Genomic DNA, 17,712 nt, shown 5'->3' with positions numbered 1-17,712 from the left:
ATCATCAGAATGGGTGAGGGCAGTATGACAAGGTGCATTGGACGTGGCTTGGAAGTGTATTCAACATGTATTTGCCATTGGCGGTGTTGACTTTGGACACTCACCTCCATCAGCAGACGACGGAGCCCCACACTCCATTTCACCGACGCCCTCGATTGATTCTGTGCCAATCAATGCAGCGCAGGTCTCCTCCCATGGCGCTAGTTTCATTGGTGAACTTGGTCCACCTCCAGTCAGCAGTGCCTGGCTGCGGTTGGCTGCGAGGATGCTCCGCACCTTCAACCGCAAGTCGTCCCACCGCTTGCGGCAGTCCCTGGGGGCGCGGGGAGTTGTGCCTACAGCGCTCACCCTTTCAGCAAGTTCTGCCCATATGTTTTTCTTCCGGACCACTGCCTCTCTGCGCATGTCGCTGCTGAACGCTACGTCTGCGTGCTCCTCCAGGTGGCCCACCATGGCCTGCAGCTCCTCGGGGCTGAAGCGCTGCTTGCGGAGGCGGTCCGCTGACTTTTTCGGGGCTTTGGGCATAGCTGGCGGTTGTGTAGGCCTTTTCCGAGGTTCAGGTTCGTCCCAAGGGTGCTGCCTGGAGAGGATGGCAATGGATTGTGTTTTTAAAGATGGCCGCCGCGCTCCTTCCCGTTCCTGTGCGATGACGTAATTTCCGTATCCGTTAATTAGCGGTGACCGTAATTTATGGTATCCGTAAATTACGGTCACCGCTAATTACGGACGGCGAAGCTTCGATGGCGGTGTTGTAAAGAACGTCTCGCTTCATGCCGCTAAGGGGTTTAATGGGCCCTTTAGCGGTATGCCGCTAGGGGATTTACCGGCATGGCGGAAAGCTCATGCCCGCGAGGTCGGAATAGCCTGTAAATAGCGGCGTGGTACCAGATCGGACTCGCTCTTTCCGCCATGCCGGTAAAAACCAATACTTACCGCCAACCTCGGAATGAGGCCCAATGTGTCTATTTTCTAGTGCCCCTAATTTACTTCTATAAGGCAAAGGTCACCTCTTATATGGCACTGTCTTGCTTCGTTTTTACAATAGAAAGTCTTTTGACTGACAGGCGGGCAGAATTTGGTGTGACGTGCTGGGTCTGCTGGGGCCAGTACCCATTAGTGTTATTTGTTTGGAATTTGGTCTACAATCCTGGAGGACCACTTTTCAGTGCAGACGACTGGGGCTACTTTGTAAGATAAATGAGGGAACGCAGAACACCTTACACAGAGGGTTAAAGAGAATAATGAATAATGGGAATATGAAAATGCTAGTAGAGTTGAAATCGGATTGTGAGCTATATCTCATAGAAGGCAATATTCTGAGGGACACACCACTGCACAAATTGAAAAAGGGTATGAGGCAGTGGGAAAGAATATGTGACGAGATGGACCTCCAGAGACTGGCTTTATATAGAGATGTTGCAACACAATACACTAATACCTCAGGCATCTAACCTTGTGTGTCAGTTTCCCTCTGAAATAATTTGGGCCGATTACATTAGATTTCATTTCATTTGCGTCCATACCATGGAAGTAGTGGGGCCAAGGATGGGGATTTCCAAGACAAAACGAAATTGTAGGTTCTCTAAAGAGCTTGAATTAGAGACCCTATACCGTCTAGTTATGAAATGCCCAGCACTTAAGAAGAAAAGGATTCTCAATTTTGAAAAATTTGTTCACTCCACGTCCTCTGTAATTGTAGATAATTTGTGGGCCAGAATAACAGAAGTTAGAAAAATCCCTATCCTTGTTGCAGTCATTCGATTTTTGAGGGATGTTCTTAAATGAAACAGGAAAAGCCCCCTTCTGCAAATTGGAACTTCAGTGAGACTTTTTTAACCGTATGAATTTCCTAATTAGTTTAAAAGTTAATGAATAATACAATGAATACCAGAGTCCACTGAAAAGCTTTGATATACTTTTAAATGGGATTTTAAATCTGATACAATGTGTGTAAGTTGATGAAATGTAAAGTTTTAAACGTTGCATTAGTATGGTGTAAGTGTATAAGACTTTTTATGATGAAATGTAATTTGGTATGTCGTATTAATATGTAATAATTGTGTAAGGTTTTCCTTTTAACCATAAACACAAATTAAAACAAATATAAATATTCAAAATATATAGGTGGAGGATAGGGGGAAAAGGGAACCAGACAATTTAACCAACAGGAATAAAGCCTACAAATCCCTTAGGCCAACACTGACCGACCCACATTCATTTTGACCCTCTGGACTATTGAAACTGTCCCTCGTTTTATTTTTTTCTGCGCTGTATATTCAACCCAAAGAGAAAAATTGATCCGATCGCAGCTCACGAAATGTGAGATAGGACAGTAGAGGAGGCTTTGAGTTTTCTTAAAGCCTGCCACTCTAAAGAAATAAGTGTTGCCATTGCGAATTTCATTTGTACCACATTCATAATTAGGAAGATAGCGTTTAACTAGCTGAGGTCACCCCTCTTTCTTTACAGGCACTTTGTTACCTTGCACTTTGTATATAACGATCACTGTTTACACTGTAATGGACTGTGATGTACATGAGATTATAACTTGTTTTTTGTCTCATGCGTTTTATTGTTTTTTTATAATATTGGAACAATGAACTGAACTGTAGATCCTTTTTTATCTTCTATTTGTTCTTGGTGAATATGTCAAGCATCGTGAGCCAAAAGACCTCCATTGCTCTGGCATGGAGGACTGGGTGAGAAATGTACCTTTGGTGCCTGTTCCTTTAAGGAGCCCCTGGATCAGAGACTTACCTTTTCGAGGAGGAAGAAGAATGGTGTCTAGTCAAATCCTGGTTGAACAAGACCTCTTGCAGTTTTTCTTGTCTTTGTGGGCCTTCGTCCATCCTTCGGTTAGGCGCCCTATGACATGAACATATCTGTCACCTTAATCCCTATGGAGAAGGGTAAAGAGTTTTGCAGCCCGCTCTTGAACTGCCTTTGTGTAAATGGACTGACACTACCCGCGATCCTGCGTGTCGTGTTTCTCACCGAAACAGTACAGGCAAATCCTGTTAGGGTCAGAGACGGACATTTGATGCCTGCAGTCTGCGCAGGGTTTACACAGCAAGGGCTTTGACGGATTCGGCATGGCAGGATACGACACAGTTGAATACTTCTAAGGAAGCAATGTTGCTGAAGTGAGAAGAATGCGCAGAAAAAGGGCAGTAATGTGACAGGGAGCACAACTCTATATATACTAGCCCAAATGTCATGTCCGGTGCAAGGCACGTAGAGGGATCTGGCAGAGCTGCATTACACCCGGTGGCAGTAGAAACGTTTCTGAAGAGCGGCTGCGCTGGGAAATATGTCTCAAACATGAGGAATTTGTGGGAGCAAGGAATCCATTAGAAATGTAGGTGTTTGTGCATGCCAAATATTTTCACAATGTTCCCCTCTAACCCAATTATATTGTAGCTATATTGGAATTATATGGGTCTCATATTAAGCTACTGGGCTGCGTAGAGGTTGTGACGCCTCCAATCCATTGCTAGATCTCTTACTTATTATTATTAGTTAAGGCATTGAAGAATTAATGTTTCTGAAGCACTAATAAAATATCCCCAAGTGTTAACTTCTGCAACCATTGAGGACATCTACAAATGTGTTTAAATTGTTGTATGATGTGTCATGTCAGAAATGTTGCCCTGATTTCACAGAAAGGGTAGGTTCAATATAGTCTGATTGCTAAGCTACTTGATAAATATTAGCTTTATATTCAGCACCTATTGCTACAGTCTATTCATGAAGCACCAAGCTCATCCCTCCCGTTGTTCTGAACTGCATGAGTGGTGATGTCAGGTGCATGGAAATTAAGAGATGGGCATTATTTAACTGTTGCACGTCATCTATGAGCTTTGCAGCCAATGTCTACAATTCTGAATGGCTTGCACTGTCAATTGCTGGATTCAGAATTAAAACAGATGTAGCAATTCACACAGATTAAAATAATTACTTCAGAGAGTATCGGAGAGTGAGGAGCGAAAGTAATGCACCTGAAGTTTGCCAAAGGCGAGGCCACCACTGAACCACGTATGAGGAATGAAGTGCATGCATCTTCCTCTCATAAATAGCTTTTTCAGGTGATAGCAGAATTGAAGAAACCGCCATTTTCCAATCCTGCGATAAAACACTAATCAGTTTTGCTAATTTTTGTTTTAATTCCGAACTTTGTAACGAACAAGATTGAAACAGTCACGATTATGAAAGCAGTGCCTTATCTGTCTGCCTCGCTCCGAAAAGAACAACCATCTGTAACTCTGACACAAGAAAAACGTGAGCTATTGGATCTGAAATATTTACAGCATCTGATAGATACTGGCGAATGATTTGGTTCACCAGAAGAACCCTGTTTGCCAATATTTTTTAATTCACCATCAGTCAAACCAATTGTCAGGACGCATTCAGGGTTCACCACGCTTGGACGAGCCAGCAGAGATCTAGCAAGAGCTCATAACCGTATGCTTACCTACAAGGTGTGACGGTGAGCAACCTTTGGTCTCTTTCAGAATACTAAGAACACATCAGTTTGCTGGCGATGAGAGCAATCAGGCTGGCCCTGGTTGCCAGCCCCCCTTTGGTACAGGGCAAGACTGTGCTGGTCTTTTCTGACAACACAGTTGGCATGCACAACCTCAACAAGCGAGGTGGTGTGGAAAAGCATTGCGACTGTTCTGGACTTTGGAAAACACTGTCCATGACAGCAGCTCATCAGGAAGGGCGTCATTGCAGATGTCTTAAGCAGTCAGACTTTGGCCTCCGATGATGTTCTGGACAAGGTGTTCTCCAGATGGGGGACTCTACAAGTGGACCTCTTCTTCACCTCCAGTGTGAACAGGAAGTGCAATTGGTTCTGCTCCAGGAAACCTCTGTTATAAGGAGATCTGTGGGACGCTTTGATGGTTGAGTGGGATTTTGACTAACTCTATGCATTCCTGCGGTCCCTGTCGTATCACTGGTTCTCTGGAGACTACACCTGTTCACGTCTACAATGATTTTGATCCCTCCGACCTCAACCTTCCAGCAGCCAGGTATGAAGTTTCAGGCTGGTGAGGTTCGAATGGAGCATTTGTCCTTTTAATTGGTAGAGAAGCCTTCCATGGACTCGCCAGGGAGGACATGTGGACATGTCCAGCAACAACAGACTGTCACTGAGGATCATCCTCTGCATCTCAGAATTCTTCGATCTGGCAGGTAAAACTTTGCCTGAAAGTCTTAGGGCTCCTTTCACCAGAGGACTGGCTGCCATCTATGCTCTACAACGTGGAGTTCCTTTGCTGGACAGGCAGTTACGCAGGAATCTCTGCACACGTTTGCAAAGCATTACTGCTTGCATTTTCAGTTAGGCCAGAATGCTCTATTTGGTAGAGCAGCCCTTCAAAGTTTTCTGGTTTAATTGGTGATCTTTCTCTCCTACCTCCCTCAGATCAATGTACTGCTGTGGGAGTGTATCAAAGATGAAGAATCAGTGGGAGGAAGAAATTCATTAGAAGATCAAATAACTTACCACTCGGTATTGTTCTTTCTGATGGATGTTCTTTCACTGATTCCTCATCACCCTCCCAACCTACCCCACTTGGTGGATAGATAGTACACCTTGGTTCTGCAGCTCCTCAGTGGCAGAGTGTTAGGGAAAAGTGTGGAACTAAAGTCATGTAGTGCAGTGCCTCGATAAATACCGGCTGCAACATCCTGCCCGGACGGAGCAGGTTGAGGCATCGGGCGGCGCGTGCGCTGAGCCCGCTGCACCCGGTAGTGGCAGAAACGCTTCCAAAGAGCAGCTCTTCTGGGAGATAAATATCAAAGATGGTGAATCCGTGGGAGGAACAACCATCAGAGAGAACATTACAGAGAGGGACTTTTTTTCTTCTATCCAAACCATTTTAGACCTAATAAATTAAACGTATTACAGTTTTGTCCTAGATCTCTTGACTAGCTAACTAAGCTGTCTAGGTTAAGATGATCTGTGTTACTAGGTAGGCAAGTGCTCCCTTTTCCACATTAATGGGTCCCTCCACTATTTTTATCAGTCTAATAAAGTTTTTTTTTTTTAAATGTGTTATGCGGTTGGCTTGAATTATCATACCTTTCGCAAAAGAAAACCACATATATAAAACATCACAATAAATCGATATAAAAGCATAACATTCAATAAATGTATATATGTAAATAATTCTGTTATAAACATAAAAACAGCTCAATTAATATATATATATATATATCCATAGTCCATTCATACAAGCATTAAAGCCTAACCTAAATATTTACACTATTGAGTGCATTAAGAAGCCTAACCACTGAAAGGGTTATATTAACATGCCTTCCACTAAACATAATAGACCACCAGTCTTCTCTCTCTCTCTCTCTCTCTCTCGAGAGAGAGAGAGAGAGAGAGAGAGAGAGAGAGAGAGAGAGAGAGAGAGAGAGGGTTCTATGTTTGCTAATGACATTATCAAATAGTAACCCTCTCAACTCTTCTCACTCAGGACGATTTACAAAACCTACAACCACATGCCCTTTTCAGTAATTTAGCTCGAATCCCAAGGACTTCTTGAGTGAGCAACAAGTTAAAACGAAATCTTAGAAATCTTAGAAATACATTTGTATAAAGAGTGTTAGGGAATTAGGTTTAGAAATGCTTTGTAGCCGCTACATTACGACTGTGTAAGGATCCAGTCACTTATCCAGATTTCATCTTTTGCTTTGCACAGGTTGCTTAAGAGCAGTTCCACCTGAATGTCTGCCCTTTCCATTAAAGCCCGGCAGTCCTTTTCCCATGCAACAAGAAAACGATCCGCTTTCTTTATCATGGCCTTTTTTAGGAGGCTAAACACAGAGGTCTTACCCGCTAACAAGCATGTTCTGAAATGTGCCAGTATTTTCACTGTGCCTTAGTGTACAAGGACAACAGACCTAACTCATATCGTATTAGCTGGATGGGCCTACATTTTTGGCAAAGCCAGCACTTTCTTTCAGAAAATGCCCTCTAGGAGTTTCATAGGCAAATCAGATGCGTCTGACATAAAGTCTGCCCCATAAACTAATGCGGGAACCACTTTTTGCACTCTTTCCGATATTAGGTTGCTCTTCTCATTCTAACCTTTATTGGTTTTAATCTTGTCATCCATCATACTTTTTTTCTGGGGTCTCTCTCTGTGAAATTAAAAGCTCTGGAGGTTATTAATCGGCTATTTTCATATAAACACCCATTTAACATGTTCCTTGACCTTTTATTTCTTACTATCAGTTGTACCCGTGCTTCGCATGGTAATTCCTACAAAAGAAACTAGAAAACTAGACATATGTATTGTCTGCACCATGGAATCTACCCATATGGCAAATTTCAGGTTTGTATCATATTGGAACGGATGCTTGACATTTTCAAAAAGACACACAAATATCCAAGCATTCAGACTGCTTAAAAAAATGCTTTAAAACTTTTTTGGGAGAATGATGTATATTTTATACTTTTTACATTGGGCCTCATTACAGGGTTTCTGGTAAAAACCTGCCAGCAGGCGGTGGGTTACCAGCAACCCCATAATAGCCCTACTGCCTGATATTCTGATGCCACCGGGATATCACAGTCTGCAGCAGTAAGGGTTGATCCCCATTTCCACTGAGTCCCATAGGTCTGTGGAAATGGGGACAATGAAGCACTGCCACTGTTGCAAACAGTGCCGGTTCTTCCGTGACAACCATGCTGGTAGGGGCCTGAAAACCCGGCAGGTCTGGCCTGCCGCAGTATCCGTGGCCCCTACTGGCATCGTTGTAGTATGGCGGTCCAGAAAGGGTGCCGGTACGTTGCTACAGGTACCCTTATTTCTTGACCGCCATACTCGGAATGAGGCCCATTGTCGACACCATGGAACCCACCACATGGCAGATTTCAGGTTTGTAGCATGTTGGGAAGTATGCTGAAGATTTCGAACAGACACACACACATATTCACACATTTCCCACTTATAAATATATGTGTATATATAGATAGAAGAAGCTAGATGGAAGATAGATGGAAGATAGATAGATAGATAGATAGATAGATAGATAGATAGATAGATAGATAGATAGATAGATAGATAGATAGATAACAAAATACACGTAACCATCCTAGCCAGTGTGCTTTACCTCTTTTGTCATCATAGGTGGTTATTTGTCTTTAAGATTTTGACACCAGAAGGTGTTAATTTTATTTATTTTTTCCCAAAAAGTGCACTATTTGTGTGTCATTTAAGTTTTTCATTGTTGATTCATCGATGCATGTAATTTACTATGTGGTCAATGTATTCTGCAATTAAACAGAGCGGTACTTGCGCCGCATAATTTACTGTTTATTTTTTAAAATACTAAGATTCTATGACCTTGTTATTTGCAGCTATGAGAAGTCAGACACACATCGATTTGAGGTTCCCAGAATGCTTTTAGAGGAGCCACTATCTCTGGAAATCTACATCAACAAGACAAAAGATAAGTAAGTGTTCGGGGGCATTCATTTGTTGGCCAAAAAACTGAGGTAAAATGGAGGTAATTCTGTTACCACAGCATCAGGGCACCGCTGTACTATAGGTTTGACGGTGAGGTGGAGTAAAAACCTCCAGCAAAATGCTCTGCCTTACTGCGAAAAATTTCCAAAATCAGTAGAATTTCTGCCAGCAGTAATTCTGCCGAAATCCCGACCAAGTCCTATAGACTACTGTGAGAAACCTGATGGTGTCTACCTAACCAGTCCCCGGGGATCTGTCATCCAGGTGACCAGCACACGGCCATCACTGTTGGATCCAGTTCCTGGGGATGGACTAGTGAGGGAGGATCACATGGATGAGGGGTCCTTGGGGAGTGGGACACAGACGGGTGAGACACTGTAACCCCCTTCTTTCAACATCTTTCCCCCATTTTACCACGTAGGATATTCCAAAACACTGACCCCCTCGCCCCTCCCTCCCCCCGTTTCCTGACATGAACACTTTCGCACAACACTGAAGATAACAGACTAAAACCAGAGCAGTTTACATGACATGTCCCAATACAAGGGTCAGGCAAAATCAGGCAATTGACCAGAATCACACGCACCCTGACAACCCTTTTCCTTCCCCACAGGGATAGAAGGTGGAGCAGGAAAGCATAGGACAAGCAAGGTAGACCGCACGGCATGAGAACTAACTCAGCACGGCAGTTCAAGAGGAAGAGAAAGATGGCGCAGACCGAGAACGTGACAAGGAGAGAAACAACCTTGCCCTTTCCGACCAAGGCCCCTGAATCCTCCACAGAAGGTATCATAAGAACGCAAACAATAGCCAGCTTGTGTTGCAGCAGATGCCTATGGTACGTGAGACGCTCCTCCGCTGATAACCAAGCCGGGGAACGACGTTGGTCTCAGTGGTACCAATCTTGACTCCAAGGATAAAGAAAGGCAAGCGGTTCATCACTGCCGGTGAGTCGAGGCGAGAATCGATAAGAAACAGAACTGTATTGAACGAAAGTAGCCAACGGCTAATTTGAACATTAAAAGAATTAAAGTTATAAACAATTGATGAACGAGGGGGAAAACCACAGCAACCGAGACGTCCCGGCATCACGTGGGTGCTCAAGCAGGAAACTGTGGGCGATTGGTAAAAAAAACGACTGTAACCAGAAGCCCTTGGGAAAAGGTGAAAAGAGGTCAAAGTAGTCAGACAGGGGTCTTGTACAATCCTCTGCACCATCAAAAGTCTTTGACCGACAGATGATTATGAAGGGAAGTGAATCCCACATGGTGAGATCAGTATATGAACAGTGTGTTTTGTAAAAGGTGGGCAAGAGTGAACCCGGCGGAGGTATGCTAACAAAAAGGGGCGAATTCCAAAGTACAGTGAACAGTTTGTAGAAGTTGGTGAAAGTGAACCCGGCAGAGGGAAGCAAACAACCAGAATAGTGTCTTGATCGAAATGAACCCGACCAAGGGGTGTCCACAGTGAACTGTCTGTAAAAGTTTTTAAGAGTGAACCCGGAAGAGGGAAGCCGACAATCAGGGACAAAGCTGGAAGTACTGTTTAAAAAGATATTAAGACTGGTGAAAGTAAGAGGTATTGGAAGACCATGCAAAGTTAATTGTCCCCCTTGTCAAGTGTGTCCAAGCCCGGTCAAGGGAGATCCAGGGGTGAAAAGTCATCACCCAACGTGAAATGTGGAAAATAACTTTTTGTTTGTTGTGGAATACATCAGGCCCTCGAGGGTAAGAGACTTTTTAATGAAAAGAGACTTTACCATGGAAGAACCTGATAGCTGGCACAGAACTGTCGGCTCGTGCTGAGGAAGCTTGAGCGTGTACTGTGCTAGCTGGAACGGAGCTGTCGGCTCTTGCTGAGAAAGCTCAAGCGTGTACTGTGCTAGCTGGAACAGAACTGACGGCTCGTACTGAGGAAGCTTGTGCGTGTGCTGCGCCCCAAGAGCCCACCTTGTCCCGTGAGGAAAACGTGGGGAAGGGAGACCCCTGGCAATCACATCCTGATTTATTATTTGGAACACTTTTCTTTATTGAAACCCCATCCCACACTCTTTCTATAACTAGTTGTAAGGAATTGGAAATAGGTTTTTCTTTAGTATAGGCCCTTATATTTGGACACAAAGCCACGAGTACTGACTAATTTTTCATTTGATGGTTGGAAACTTGCTCCCATCTTAGATTTAGGTTTAGGTTGGGCGTTTTTCCACCCTGCATTCATTGTTCAATAAACACCCTTGAAGTTTGATCACTTGTGTCTGTCTTTAATGTTGCCACCATGAGTTCCTTACACTACATAAATGGAGATTAACACCGCCATACCACCATTTGTGATCCGGCGGTAATTCCGCTGCGCTAAGTGGCGGCAATGGTAACAAATTTACTACGAGAATACTGCAAAGTCTGTAATGAGACCCAAAGAATCTTAGCACTTCAGCAGGTAAATTTGCTGCTTTAAAATGGTTTCATTGATTAGCTTGCAAGGTGCATGGACATAAAAGGTTACATCGTGAGAGGTGGCTGTGAGGTTTGCATGTTTATTGTTTGAGAGCTTAAGATAAAGGTGTTGCTTGTTCACAAGACAATTGCGGAGCGACACTCTTTCTCCTCATCTTTGAGACTTGTTGTCCAGCTTCAGCTGCTTCGGAAAACATTTTTGGCAGAGGGCGCTGTGCGTCGAGTCAATGGCCCTCATTGCGACTCCGGCGTTAACCAATGGCGCTCATAGCGCCATGGTTAACGCCGGTAACTTACCGATTCCGCCAATGGTAAATGGGGAATTACCACCCCATTCCAAGGTTGGCGGGCGGTAATTCCCCATTTACCATTGGCCCTTCCCCATTCCCATTTTTGCCCCATAGGGCTCAATGGGACTGGGGAAGGTGGTAATTACGGTACTGCAAATTGCGGTACCGTAATAACCTCGAAAGTCCCTTTGCGGGTCCCTACTTTAACGGCTGGTCCAGACCAGCTGTTAAGGTCGGGAGCTGCAAAGGGACCTCGTAATCAGGCGTTAAGGGTTTAACGGCGCCGACACCTTTTACGGCTCTGTTAACCCCTTAACGCCAGGGTTGTAATGACCCCCAATGTCCTTCGAAGGCCCGTTGGCCTCAGTTGAGTTTTTCTGCGACAGCGATAGCTTCGACGAAATTCGGCACGCCTCATATCTTGTGACGTCTTTGTTAAAATCATCGACTACTATGTCATTGACACCGACTCCAAAGTCCGGTTTTAAAAAGTGTCGGGATTGTGGATCGAAAATGTTCCTCACTGATCCGCACTGTATCTGTTTGTGGTGTCTCGGAACGGACCATGACACCTCCGACTGTTCGAAGTGCTAGTCCATGACTTGAAAGGCCTTGATGGAACGGAAGGGGAAGCTGAAGGCAGGCAAAACCCCTAAAAAAAAAAAACTACCTGATCCGTGAAACCTTCGACTGTCCTCAAAGAAGTCGAAGAGCAGGCACCATAGGTTGCCTTCGTCGACTTTGTCGTCGGTCGCTTCCCCCAAAAGAGTTCCTTGCCCGACCAAGAGATCCACTCTGGCCGAGTGGGAAGCCTTCAAGGGCTGAAATGCTTAAGAATTTTGAGAAACAAAAACCAAGACATGCTCCTTCTGAGCCTTCAAAAGAAGTTGGAAAGGAAAGGTCTCATCCTAAGTCTTGTGCACCCTCGAGCCCGGGATAAAGGCCTGATCCACATTGTGAGCCTTCTATGCCTCGATCTGATGTTCCATCGAAGGATCATTCGAGACATAAAGACAAGTCGAGGTCGTCGACCCCATCGACACAATCGACACCAGCGGCATCTTTGACGGCTGCCAAACCCTCGACATCGACGCCAGCTGCGCCACATTTACGAGCTGCGCCGTCGACACTGATCGCTCCTCCTAAATCAATGGCGCTGATAAAGAAAGCCTTGACGACTACTATGGCGTCGAAGCCAGTTATGCCAAAAACAATAATTCCAGACAAAACTTATGCTCTAAGAAATATTTTTTTTAAGTCACTTTAATTTTTTTTGAAGAAGAGGAGCGGTCTGATGAGGAAGCCTCATTTGGCCTACAATATGGTAAGCCCAATGTACTAGAAAGTTTCATTTCGGAAGAGTCCAGGATAAAGGACCTTTATGAAAATGTGCAAACTGCAAGTGGGGTAGATACCTCACCTGAACTTGAGTTTGGGAAACCTGAGGCTGGGGAGCATGCGGATGCATCCTACAGGCAGCTCATGTCAAAGGTGGTGGACTACATGGGTTGGAGTAGGCCCCCATTACCATATGAACAGGACAACATTACGGACATTCTTGACAAAGGTCCTCAATCTGATCCCATCTTACCCTTCAATATAGCCTTCCAGAATAGGGTGGCCAGGAACTGGGAGACTCCGGGGACCAATCCGACAGTTGACAAAAACTTGACTAAGAAGTACCGACCTTCCATTAGTGACCCCGACTACCTGTCAAAACACCCCACTCCGGAAAGCTTGGTGGTGCAGGCAGCTACTACAACATCAAAACAAGTGGCGTACCCTACCATCCCTCTTGATAGGGGCGACAAACGCATAGATGGATGGGCAAGGAAGGTATTGTCTGCATGGAAGAAAAGGCATTAAAATCGGCCAACTCTACTTGTGCCCTAGCAAAGTTTACGTTCACTCTATGGGACTGTATTTCTATGGTGGCAGAACACATTCTCGAATGGGATGAAAGAGACGCTTCTTAGCTATTATTGAAGACGGCAAAGATGCCATGTGCAAGTCTCTTCAATCAGGTCTGGATTCTGCGGATAGTATCAGCAGAACCATGGCTACCGGCACCATTATGCGCAGATTGGCATGGTTGAGAAAGTCGGGTTTTGCACCTGATGTGCAATCTTTTCAACATGTCTTTTGACAGGTCTCACCTTTTTGGCAACAAGGCTGACGAGAGCCTTGAGAAGTTGCAGACCTCAAAGGCGGCAGCCAAATCTTTAGGCGCCGCTATTATTATCCTTTTCGTCCTGTTGGGCAACCTTGGAGGGGTAGATCTTTTCGCTACTACCCAGTTGGAAGGGGGAGAACAATGGCCAGGAATGGCCAGTCAAAGGGGCAAGAGAAGATGTCCTCGTGGTGGACGAGGTAGAGATGCAAAGCCAGCTCGAACAGCAGCCTCCTTACCATCGGCCACTGCATCAGTCGACTCAAAACCTCTATGAAGTCTTGAGTCACAGTTCTCCAGTGCGGGGCAGACTGTCTCAGCATCTAGAAGAATGGTGAGACATTACATGGTTACTGCCTTCCTTTCATAAGGAGACCTCAGAACAATCCATCGGGGAACCACTCTTGGATTCTGCATCCGCTCCTTGTGCAGGAAATTTTAACACTGCTAGAGAAAGGTACTATACAACCAGTGCCTTTAGCGGAGCGGAACAAGGGATGGTACTCCCCTTATTTTTTTTATACCAAAGAAGGACGTAGTACTGAGACCCATCTCGGACTTAAGATACTTGAACAAGTTCCTCAGGAAGGACAAGTTCAAGATGCGCACACTTTCTCAGATCCTTCAGGCCCTCCAACTGCAGGATTGGTTGGTGTCATTGGAACTTCAGGATGCTTATTTTCATGTGCCAATCCATCTCAAGCACAGAAAATACCTGAGGTTCGCAGTTGGTGGTTCTCATTATCAATTTCGAGCTCTGCCATTCGGGCTGACCTCCGTCCTGAGGGTTTTCACCAAACTGATGGCGGTGGAAACAGCGAGTCTCAGGAGAGGGGGTTTTGACGTCTACCCCTACCTGGACTATTGACTGATCAGGGCGCGTTCTCCCGCACAGGCCTGGGATCATCTCAACGTTACCTGCCACTCTCTTCACAGACTGGGCTTCTCCCTCAATTACACAAAGTCCCATATGACACCTTCTCAAAAGCTCCAGAACATTGGAGCTGTATTAGATACATCCTTGGGGGGGAAAAGCTTGATACCCGAGGTGAGGGCTCAAAACATTCTGCAGATGGACACCAAATTTCAAAATGCCCAGCGTCTCCTGGTCTTTGATTTTTTGAGGTTTCTCGGCCTCATGGCATCCTGCATTTTTCTGGTGCCAGAGGCCCGCCTGAGAATGAGATCCCTTCAGTGGGCTCTCAGAACTCAATGGTCCCAGTTTTCAGCAAAGCTGTTGGACCTACTTCAGATTCCAACCAGGGTCTCACAGGATCTTCTGTGGTGGGTGTGCAAGGACAATTTTCTGAAGGTAGAAACCTTTTGGCAACTGTCACGCTCACCTGGTCTCCACGGGGGCGCGCTCGTGTCCGCAGGACGATGTCTGCACTGGTGTTGCTCTGCTTTAATGAGGGTGCTAGCTTGCGTCTTCCCTTCGTTCTAGCCTCAGGAGATGTTCGCCTGCAAGTCGAAACAAGATATTAGCCAACTGAATGGAGCTGGTTTTGGTTTTCACCTCTTTCCGATTTTCCTTCTCTTCCTCTGGCTCACCTTGGTTCTTTAATGGCTAAGCTCTCCGTCCTGCACACTCTGGCAGGGGCGCGGTTACACTGTCGTTCCAGGATCAAGTTACTTGACTGATCCGACGGAGGTTGCTGAGGTGGAAGGACCGGAGTAAGCAGTTAAGTCTCTATTTCAATATCTCCTTGGAAAAGCTGCTTTAAGTCTTTCTGCTCAAGGTATCTAATGTTCGTTCTTGTCTTTCAGGTGCGGCAGTAAGCGGCTCTCGGATGATGGGATGACTCTTCTGAAAATGATGAGCAGGATTCCTGCCGGTAAGTATAGCGCTGTGCGGGACGCGCTAATTGTTTGCTTTATTTAGCTTTCCTTTGCTGTGTACAACTAACCTGCTTGTCTTTTCTGTTCGGTAGGTGCGGCGCAATTGCAGGAAGAAGATGGAAGAACCGTTTGACGGTGTTGAGTGGCAGCGCGATACAGAATGATGGAGAACTGCTCGATGGAGTTCCTGGAGGTGGCCGATTCAGGTGAGTAGTTACCCGAGAGGGTACCTTCTGTTCGGTTCTTCTACAGATGCAGCGGTCCGTGGGGAAGAAGAAGGCGATGTCAGGATGTTCTTCAGGTAAGGCCTTCAATGCGTGAATAACTACTGTTCTTCTCTTTTCACAGGTGCCGATGGATAGAAGAGACTGGACGGGCGTGGCAGAAGGGAAGCAAGAGCTGAACTGACACGGTGAGCGTTACGCTGCAGGAGTGCAGAATAACGCGAAGCGTGTTCAGTTTGCAGGGTGCCGTTTAAATAGCCTTGCAAGTAGTTCCAGGACAATAGTCCCCTTAACTGTATCCTGCCTCTCAGGAAAAATAGTCCCAAGCCACACCCTGTACTGAATGGCTCAGCATCTCAGAGCCAAGTATATGGACCATATGTTTAACCATGAGCCTGGCGCCAGGACTGAGTTCAGGGGAGCCTAGCTGGGGCCTGAGAAGTCCCCAAGGAAGCCAGAGACAGGGATGGGCTCGCCAGTTTCAGGGTTTTGGGAGCATGCACCATGACAGCAGCCATTGCCGGACATAGCAGTAGTGACAGATGCCTCACTCACTGGGTGGGGGAGCCCATGCCTACAATCTGACAGTCAGTGGTCGTTGGTCTCCATCAGAGTCCAAACTACATATCAATCTTTTGGAGCTGAGAGCAATCAGACTAGTGCTGGAGGTCTTCCTGCCCTCTGTGCAGGGAAAGAATGTCCTGATAATGATGGACAACACAGTGGTCATGTACTAACTTAACATGAGAGGAGGTGTAGGGTCACTACCACCGTGCAGAGAGGCAATTCAGCTCTGATACTGGGCAATTCAAGAAGGAATCTCTCTATCAGCAGTTCGCGTAGCCGGAGAAGAGAACACAGCAGCGGATGCTCTGCGCACTAGTGGGAACTAGCTCAGGAAGTCCTTCAAGAGATCTTCACCCTTTGGGGAACCCCACAAGTGGATCTGTTTGCGACCGAGGTCAAACAGAAGTGCGAACAGTATTGCTCTAGGAGACGCGTTCGTAGTGGACTGGGAGTTTCCACTCCTGTACGTGTTTCCTCCAGTCCCCGTCATTCCTCATGTGATCAGGAGGTTGAGAAGGTTCAGGAAACACATGATTCGAATTGACCTCGATTGGGCAAGAGGACGTGGTACCCGGACCTTCTGGTCATGTCCATCTGTCCTCCGATGAGTCTTCCACAAAGAGAGGGCCTTCCCCCGCAAGAGGAGGGTCGGGTTCTCCATCCAGAGGTCAAGACACTCTACCTTCATGCTTGGTTTCTGAAAGGCTATAAGGATTGGGACTTCCTGGATGACGTAATGGAGGTTTTTCTTTCGGCCAGGAGGCCAGCAACAAAGTCGTTGTACCTTTGCCGTTGGAATACATTCTGCAACTGGTGCAGGGAGAAGAATGTAGATTCTTTCCTATGTAAAACACCAGATGTTTTATCCTTTCTACTATCTTTAGCTAATCTGGGGCTCCAGATAGGTACCATTAAAGGCTAATTGGCAGCGCTGTCCATCTTTAAGCGCTGATCAGAGAAATGTTCCTATTTCAAAATTACACTGGAGATGCAATTTCTAAAGGGGCTCACTAAAGTGTTACCCCCATCTCCTTTCCAGGTTGCAGTTTGGGACCTTAATCTGGTTCTAAAATTCCTGATGTGTGCACCCTTAGAACCTCTGCACACATTTCCTTTAAGATTGTTAACCTTTAAAACCATTCTATTGGTAGCTCTAACTTCAGCCCGTAGAGTGAGTGAGTTGCAGGCACTTTCGTCCAATCCATTCTTTACCATCTTCCACAAGGATAGGGTTGTTTTAAGGGTCAAACCTTCATTTTTGCCCAAAATCATTTCAGATTTTCATATAGGTCAGAAAATTGTTCTACCTTCTTTCTATCCCCCACCTTATCCTGGCAAGGAGGAGGAAAGACTACATAGGTTAGACCCCCAGAGAGCGTTAAGCTTTTATATATCAAGAATGTCTAAGATACGTAATGATGATCAACTTTTCATTGGATACGGAAGGATAGCTCCAGGGCAACGTGCTCACCTTGGAAGCAAGACATGGAGCAACACAGGTTTGATCCCCGGGTTCGCGCTTAGAAACCTCTGGGTATTAATCGTGTTCTAAATAACCTATCATATCATATCATACACAGGACATAAGCTGGGTCAGGCTGTTACTAAACAGACATTATCCAGGTGGATCATCCTGGAAATCTCAGAATGTTACAGGCTGGCAGGAAAAGACCCTCCTGAAGG

General features: G+C 45.6%; 1 protein-coding gene across 2 annotated transcripts in view; it reads left to right on the top strand.

The window, feature by feature from the left end:
• The window catches only part of IFT140 (intraflagellar transport 140), a 2,226,364-nt gene that overhangs the window by 1,928,864 nt on the left and 279,788 nt on the right, over nt 1-17,712 (top strand). For both annotated transcript variants that reach the window (XM_069646971.1, XM_069646972.1), the window contains one exon: nt 8,378-8,473. In XM_069646971.1, the coding sequence (XP_069503072.1) occupies nt 8,378-8,473 (96 nt within the window). The remainder of the gene's footprint in view (nt 1-8,377; nt 8,474-17,712) is intronic.

This window comes from Ambystoma mexicanum, chromosome 2q (genome assembly GCF_040938575.1).
Source record: "Ambystoma mexicanum isolate Mex_15411 chromosome 2q, UKY_AmexF1_1, whole genome shotgun sequence".
Taxonomy (NCBI): Eukaryota; Metazoa; Chordata; class Amphibia; order Caudata; family Ambystomatidae; genus Ambystoma; species Ambystoma mexicanum.
Note: the sequence above shows the minus strand (reverse complement) of the source record. Positions and strands in the feature narration are given on the sequence as shown.